At 38.3% G+C, this 7,676-nt stretch overlaps 1 protein-coding gene across 1 annotated transcript; it reads left to right on the top strand.

Annotated features, from left to right (window-relative positions):
- The first annotated feature begins 315 nt into the window (after window positions 1-315).
- anapc4 (anaphase promoting complex subunit 4) lies at window positions 316-7,273 on the top strand. The gene is made up of 28 exons (XM_044043139.1): window positions 316-565; window positions 1,189-1,304; window positions 1,402-1,507; window positions 1,596-1,728; window positions 1,827-1,901; window positions 1,989-2,015; window positions 2,109-2,153; window positions 2,272-2,356; window positions 2,715-2,822; window positions 2,895-3,065; window positions 3,144-3,208; window positions 3,368-3,410; window positions 3,577-3,653; window positions 3,749-3,849; window positions 3,935-3,986; window positions 4,079-4,134; window positions 4,286-4,332; window positions 4,420-4,476; window positions 4,577-4,633; window positions 4,717-4,810; window positions 4,943-5,040; window positions 5,465-5,526; window positions 5,610-5,645; window positions 5,741-5,842; window positions 5,917-5,997; window positions 6,100-6,267; window positions 6,620-6,743; window positions 6,948-7,273. The coding sequence occupies exons 1-28, from the start codon at window positions 505-507 to the stop codon at window positions 7,182-7,184; spliced, it is 2,484 nt and encodes an 827-aa protein (XP_043899074.1). The 5' UTR covers window positions 316-504; the 3' UTR covers window positions 7,185-7,273.
- The last annotated feature ends 403 nt before the right edge of the window (window positions 7,274-7,676 follow it).

Raw genomic sequence — 7,676 nt, 5'->3', positions numbered from 1 at the left:
TTGACTCCAGTTCAATGTAACACTTAGAACAGAAAAATAAGTCATGACAAGGACAATAAACAGACAATGACTGTTAACAATGTTAAATAAGTTAAGGGACTTGGTCTGTGCTGTACAGCAGGGAATATTTTTAAGATATGAATATGTAAATGTCCATACTTAGATGAACTGAACAGAGCCATTGTGAATGTGATGAGTGCAAAGTAAACCTCGTTGTAGTTAGGTCGTTTAATTTGAACTATTTTATTTACCAATTGCGTTTTTCGCCTGAATAAGTTTGTCTCATGTCGACTTCCGTTGCACCCCACCAGTGATTGGTTGACGGGGGAAATATGGCGCTGTCCGCGGAATTGTGAAAACGTCATGAAGAAAACTTGAGATAATTGTGATTCAGGAAAGAACAGGGTGGATTTGACACTTTCATAGTTCACGCCCGTATGGTGCAGTTGTTATTTCACTTCTCGTGACGTCCAGCACCGTGAATGTTCTCTACTTTAGCATCTTATGCTTGCTAACAGACTTGCTAACGTTCGTTCAGAGGCTTCACCTCCGTCAGCTCTGAGCGGTAAGTGATGAAAAAGTGTCCTGATAAACACAGCACTTTGACTTTTATAGCTTTGTGTTTACCAATGTCGTGGATAACATACATGTGTACTACACTACATGCTTATTTACATATTTCGTGGTGACAATAAATCCAATCATTCGTAAATAATCATTGTCACAAACAGTGTTGTGATTCGAATGATCGCTCTAAATAAAATGACTCAATCTTCTATCAGCATTTGTATGAATTTAAGTATTATGATCTTCGTCTGAAAGAATACATTACTATGTACTTACTGATCTATGTATACATCATATATCGTTAATAACGGAATTTGTCTCGTATACACCACGTCAGAAGTGAAATTATAGCAATAATATACTTACTACACTGTCACTTCTGTGCATTTAGATATAACAGATTATTATGACGATTCACATTTATATATTTTTGTACAATATTCAGTTTTGATTTAATTTTGTTTATTTGTTTGGAATTGGCAGATACATATCAGCAAATGCTCAACAGTCTTCTTCAAGCACCAAAAACAGAGATACAATATCACAGAGGAAAAATTAGTATAGTTGTAGTTGCCAAAAAACCTAATACATATCATTTATGTACTTACTTTTTTTCTCCAGCTAACAACATGCCTGCCTTTCGGCAAGTGGGAGAGAAGCAGCTTCCTAACCCTGTGCTCTGTATGGCATGGTCTCCCCGACGGGATCTGATTGCTCTGGCCAATACAACTGGAGAGGTAAATAAAAATATAGTTTTGTCCTTGTTTATGTTTTTTTAAACACATTTTGTTTCCTGTTACGGATTTTAATGTTAAGACTTCTTTTTATACATAGTTGCTACTACATCGTTTGGCCAGTTTCCAACGTGTTTGGAGTTTACCACCCAGTGAGCATACAGGGACGGAGATCACTGCACTTGCCTGGAGACCTGATGGAAAAAGTAAGAGATGACTACACACTTTCCCCGCTTTTGTGGATTGATGGAATAGTGAGGTTATTATACTTTTTATCATCTCATCAATCCCCAGTATTGGCCTTCAGCCTTGGAGACACCAAGCAGGTGGTCCTGTGTGGTGTCGAGAAAGCAGAAATCCTCCACGTGTTTCCAGTGCAGAACCCTGTCACCTGCATGCACTGGATGGAGGTGATGGAGGAGTGCAGGTACTGTATGCATATGAGTCTCAGAGAGCAATCATTGGCACAGACGATGTTTAATTTTCAAGAATGGCATGAATTGTTGGTGTCTTGTTGTGTTTCAGTGTCCTCACCTCCTTTTACAATTCAGAAGATGAATCAAAACTCTTTCTTCCCAAATTACCACCACTCCCCAAGAGGTAACAGTAAAACTTAGTAGACATGTTTAAGAAGGCAACTCCTGGGTTGAATCACTAACATCTTTCATTTTTTTAAATTTATCCTAGCTATAGCACAACATCAAAGATCTTCAGGTGGGATGCCATTTTAATTAATAATACATTACTGAGGCAATGTCTGTTTTGAGTTTCTGATAACAGCCAAAAGTATGTATTTATGTCTTATAGTGAGGAAAAGTCTGATGAAATCATGAATCTACTGGGAGAAGTCAGGTAATGAGCACAATATTTAATCAACACACAAAAAGACGTGTTGAGTAATTTTGACAAAGTTTTCTCTTTTTAAAGTTTAAAGATAATTTCATATTCACTCCATTTTATGTCTTTGCAGACTGAATATTCTTGTCCTTGGAGGAGATGATGGATTTGTGGAGCTTTATGCCTATGGAATGTACAAGATTGCAACTTTGACAGGAGTAAGGCTGTTAAATAATAAATAAGAGTTGTTTTTTGTATCTTCTGGAGGACTTTGGTAAAATGAATGTAGATTGATAAATTATGAAAAGTCAGTGGGCATTTGTAGGCAGCAGAAAATAAAGCTGTAGTGCAGAGATGTGCAGCAGCCCAGTAATTTGTTCACTCGATTGAAACGTCTTGGAACAAAATTTGATTCTCTACAGCATTTCAACCAATTTTGACATTAAATTCATGTAAAATAAAATATGTAAAAGTTCTGAAGTGAAAACTAGCTAACTGTAACCATAAACCAAAACAGTTCTGTCATTAGACAACTGTGATTATAATCTAATTCCTTTTTCTGAATTTTGTTTACAGGTATCAGGAATGTGTCGCAGCCTGAGTCTGTCCAGTGATCTTAAGTCTCTCTCTGTCATCACGGAGGTCAGGTCTGCTGAAAGCAATCCAGAGATATGCTACTTTCAGGTAAGATTCAGGGATTGTTTTTTACTCATGCATCATTTTAAATTCACTTTAAGGCATGTCTTTGTCTTCTAGCTGGACACAGGGTTGTTGTCCGACTGTCTGCCTGAAGTCACCAGAATGGCTCGCAAGTTCACCCACATCTCAACGCTGCTTCAGTACCTGCACCTCTCCCTTACATGTATGTGTGAAGCCTGGGAGGACATCCTCATGCAGATGGATCTCCGGCTCACTAAGTTTGTTCAGGTCAGTATATCGCAGGTTGTTGTTCAAACTGGTTAATATAAGAGAGCGTGAACAAATGTATTTTTTCCAATTTTTAAGGAGAAGAACACAAGCACACAGGTTCAAGATGAGTTTCTGGAGCTTTTGCTTTGGGGACAGTCAAGGTACAAAAAAAATAAATGTATACTCTTTTTTTTATATTATAATGTCATGATGCTAGCTATAGCTTGTAGATGGTGGTAAAAACAACATTTGTTAGCTGAATTGCTTTTTTGTGAAAATGTTGTAATTTGCTTTGCCATTTGGTTTCTGCTTCCATGTAGCTTAGAATTACAAGCTCTTCTCATGAATCAGCTGACTGTCAAGGTGAGAAGTAGTTTGATTCTATTTCAACTCCTATTGGAATTCATATCAAGTTCAGATATAAATTTGTTGTGCTTTTGTTTCTGATGTTGCAATACAGATGTATTCTGGTGTATAGACCTGAATCTCATCTTGTTTGTCTGTTGTATTTTCTACATTTCTACCATAGGGCCTGAAGAAGCTAGGCCAGTCCATCGAGTCCTCTTACTCAAGCATCCAGAAGCTAGTGATCAGCCACCTGCAGAGGTATTTTCTAGCACTTCATCTCTCCCAAAGATTAGACTGCTGCCTGATGGTATCTCATGTAAACGTAAATCTCTCTCCTTTTCTGTTCACTGCAGTGGCTCGGAAGCTCTGTTGTATCACCTCAGTGAGGTGAAAGGCATGTCCCTATGGAAGCAAAAGTTTGAGCCACTTGGTCTAGATTCAGTAGCAATAGAAGGTACCATTTTCCTAACCTACATGATTGACAAAAATCCAGCGTTTAATCATCAAGAAAGAGCCACTTGTGTGTTCTGTGTTTCCAGGTGCTATCACTGCAGTGGGCTCCTTTTCGCTGAAAGCCAATGAACTTCTGCAGTGAGTTAAAAGATTTATGAACCCGTTTGTATCTTTATGTGTTGCCATGTTAATTCACTGCTCCCTGTGTAATCACTAATTTTGTCAATTAGGGTGATTGACAAGAGTATGAAAAACTTCAAAGCATTTTTTCGGTGGCTATATGTAGGTAAGAATGAAATGTTTCTGTCAAATAAAATTAAACTTCAGGATTATGACTTATTGGTGCATAAAGAGAGATTATAATTGTCATGTGTATCTATGCGAAGTGGTAAATATTGTCTTTATGCTGAAACTGTTTTTGGTTTATTTCCCGATAGCCATGCTAAGAATGTGTGAGGAGCATGTACCACCTGAACTCAACAAGGTGAATGATCAATGTTTCTTAAGGATGTTTTGATATTATGTATTTCTATGTTGATGAATATTGAAACCATGTTGACTCATCCCTCAGATGACTCAGAAGGACATCGCTTTTGTTGCTGACTTCTTGTCTGAACATTTCAGTGAGGTAAGTCCAGCATAATAGCCTTGTAAAGACAGTTACATGCATCTTAAATTCAATGCACTGGTACCTTTTCACACATTGAGTTAATTTGTGCTCTGAACAGAATGAAGAACTATTTGATCGCAAAGGGAAGTACTTCAACGTGGAACGAGTTGGTCAGGTTAGTGGCTTTGTGTTGCATTGTTTTGAGTGTTTCCGTTGTTGTTTTTCATTGTGGTTTGTCTTTCATGTGGACATCTACAGTACCTGAAGGACGAGGATGAGGACCTCGTGTCCCCGCCCAACAACAAGGGAAACCAGTGGCTTAAGTTTTTGCAGGAGAGTACACACCTCAAGGGTGAGCTATGATTGTTACTTAAGAAGTGTGTGAAGAAAATTGTGATAAGCAAATTTGTTTTTTCTTTACTTCATTAAGTGTTTTGTTTGGTGCAAATATGTAAGAACTAAGAGATTAAATCTTTTTTTATAGAGAGCCCTCTGCTGTTTCCTTCATACCCCCAAAAGTCTTTGCACTTTGTCAAGAGGATGATGGAGAATGTGATTGAGCAGTGTCTCCAGAAACCTGCAGTGAGTTCTCAATGATTCACAGCTTGCTCTTTCACACATTTGAATCACTTATTTTCTAAGCATCATAATTAAGTGTGTAGTTCAAAATATCAGTGCAGCAATGGCCAGGCTTTGAATATCTGGGACATTCACAGCCTGGTCATTGCTGCTCTTTGTCATACAGGATGTCCTGCAGGAGCAGTTACTTCTGCAGCCATGCTCAAGTTCAGGGCAATTAAACAACCTGAAATGTGTCTTTAAGATTGACTTTGACATTAGCAGCTGTTCTGTGGGTAACTGAAAAGCCTTGCTGCAGCATTTTGTCTACCATAGAACAATGTGATTTTTAATCATGTATAACTATTTCAATGTAACTTTTGGATGTGCTTTTGGAAATTAGAATTATTCTGCCAACATTCTCCTTATTCACTTTGTTTTTCTGCAGGAAGTAATTGGAAAGTCTGTAAAACAGGCTGTATCATTGCCCCTGTACACAGTTCCAGAGAGGTGCGATCTGATGTCTGTTATTTAAAATATGACCCAATTCATGTAAAATTGTATTTACTTATTCAACTCTGTTGTCTTTCCAGCTCAAACACTCTGCGACTTTTTGAACTTCCATCTTTGTAAGTAACAAACACTGTTATAAATATTTTGTTTGACAATAATCTAGAACAACAAATTAGCTGCTTGTATTAATAATTTCTTGGTTGTTTTACAGGTGGAATGACAAGAAGGCCAAAATGCATTATGTTGTGTTCAGCATGCCACATATCTCACCGTGCAAGCTCTATCTTTTACGACGAGGAACAGACCCTACCAGGTAGATTTCAGTGATGTTATATGGATATGTACATTGTATGTGTGTATTTTCTCACATTTGTTTTGCTTGTGCAGACATATTCCCAACAGTGTCATGTCAGTTGACCTCAGTCACCATCTTGACAGTGCAGATGATGATGGTAACGCCGCAGCCCAGTGAGTTTCTGTGATGACATGCCACTGACATTTTTGCAAACAAATTCCTTGGCTGGTAACGGTGTTCCTAAATTACAGTGTACTTTATTTTTCCTTTTGCAGGTCTCATTATGCTTACAGCTGCCTTGATGCTCGTTTCTATGATGACGAAATGCTAACTGTGGTCTTGGAAGGAGTAGAAGAAAACAGCAGTCGATCTGTCCTGGCTCAACTCCCTCTTGCTTCCACCCTGAGCTGTGAGACTGAGTTCAACTGGGAGCCAAACCTAAGGTTTGTATGTGTTTGTGCTCATTTCTGTTGCCCTTTTAGGACCTTTTCTGGTTGAAATACTGACTTTTTCTCCACTAGTAGTCCTCAATGGGTCAAAAGCCCTGTCCAAATGAGGCAGTACCTAATTTCCTCATGTCTTAATGTGTGTTGGAATGACAATAAAGAAATCTTGAATCTTGAATCTTAAGGTTATGCATTAACAAGTTGTAAAAGTCATTGCAGATCCTTAAAGGGATAGCTGCGTGTGTAAATGACACCCATGTCCCTCATATACTGTGCACATAATCTAGAAGCTAAACTGCAGAGATGAGGCCTAATTCAACAATACTGTCCATGTTACCTAAATTGTCAGGTTGGACCAGCAGGGCAGTGCCATCCCATGCCAAGGCATGGTGCTGGGGAATCAGTGGCGGGAACTGGAAGGCATGAAGGCTCAGTTTGTTGCCGTCAATGGAATCCGCAAAGTAGCCTGCGTGGTAGGTCAAATCATGTCTAGTACCTTCCAGATAATTGTGCATGTTGATTTTTGTGCATAATTATACATGATTGAACTGTAGTGCAATTAGTATAACCGAGAGGTGAAGTCAGATGATCTGTATGACTGTCAATCTACCCTGCCAGTGGAGGTACACTAGTGGGTGAAACTATGCTATAAACATTTTCTTTTTCTTTCTTGGCAGCTAAGTGCCAATCTGAGGCACATACGTGTTTTTGAAATGGATGTGGAAGATGAGGATGAGGAGGTGGCTGACTCACAGAACACCACTGCTGACCAGGATGGGGGGGATACTACCATGACCAGTGAAGGGCAGGGAGAGGAGAATGTTGAGACTGGAGGAGATCCAGCAGGGAATGGAGCTGGGTTTCAAAAGACTGAAGAGTGTCTGGAGTCTGAAGAAGCTCTAGAACTGACTTAAGACTGAGACACAGAAAGAAGCAACATAACTGAGAACTCCATCGTTTACATTTTTTTCATTCTGAATAAATGTTTTAATATGTAAATAAACAGGTGTGTGTTTATTTTTGTTTGGATTGTTTAAATTCAGCTTTGTTTCTTAAACATTTATATTTCAATTTTTAATTTGTTTAAATATTGACTATTTTTCAAGTGATTATTTTACTTAGTCTTTTTTAGTCTTTTAAAATGGCAAATCATTATTTTGAGATTCATCATTATTTTGCACAAGCAACTCATTCTGGTTTAGTCATTTTAAAGTTTGCCAAGTCACCATTTTGAGATGGTGTCTTTAGAGATAGTCATTTTGAAGTTGTATTCTGTTGGAAAGAATTTATTTCGACAGAGTAGGCCATTGTTTTAAGAGGAGTCTATGGTGAGAAAGTTTCTTATTGAAGTGACTGGATCTGCTTCTTTACGCTGTGCACGCGTAAAATTTAGGTGTTGGTTACGT

This window comes from Solea senegalensis, linkage group LG14 (genome assembly GCF_019176455.1).
Source record: "Solea senegalensis isolate Sse05_10M linkage group LG14, IFAPA_SoseM_1, whole genome shotgun sequence".
In the NCBI taxonomy this organism is placed as follows: Eukaryota; Metazoa; Chordata; class Actinopteri; order Pleuronectiformes; family Soleidae; genus Solea; species Solea senegalensis.
This window is presented reverse-complemented; position numbering and strand designations above follow the sequence as displayed.

Bases quoted from the DNA above. Each gene is read 5' to 3' on its own strand.
- anapc4 (XM_044043139.1), top strand. From the start codon at position 505: ATGCTTGCTAACAGACTTGCTAACGTTCGTTCAGAGGCTTCACCTCCG. The intron at 2,823-2,894 runs GTAAGATTCAGG...TTTGTCTTCTAG, and splicing joins CAGAGATATGCTACTTTCAG to CTGGACACAGGGTTGTTGTC. The intron at 5,041-5,464 runs GTGAGTTCTCAA...GTTTTTCTGCAG, and splicing joins AGTGTCTCCAGAAACCTGCA to GAAGTAATTGGAAAGTCTGT.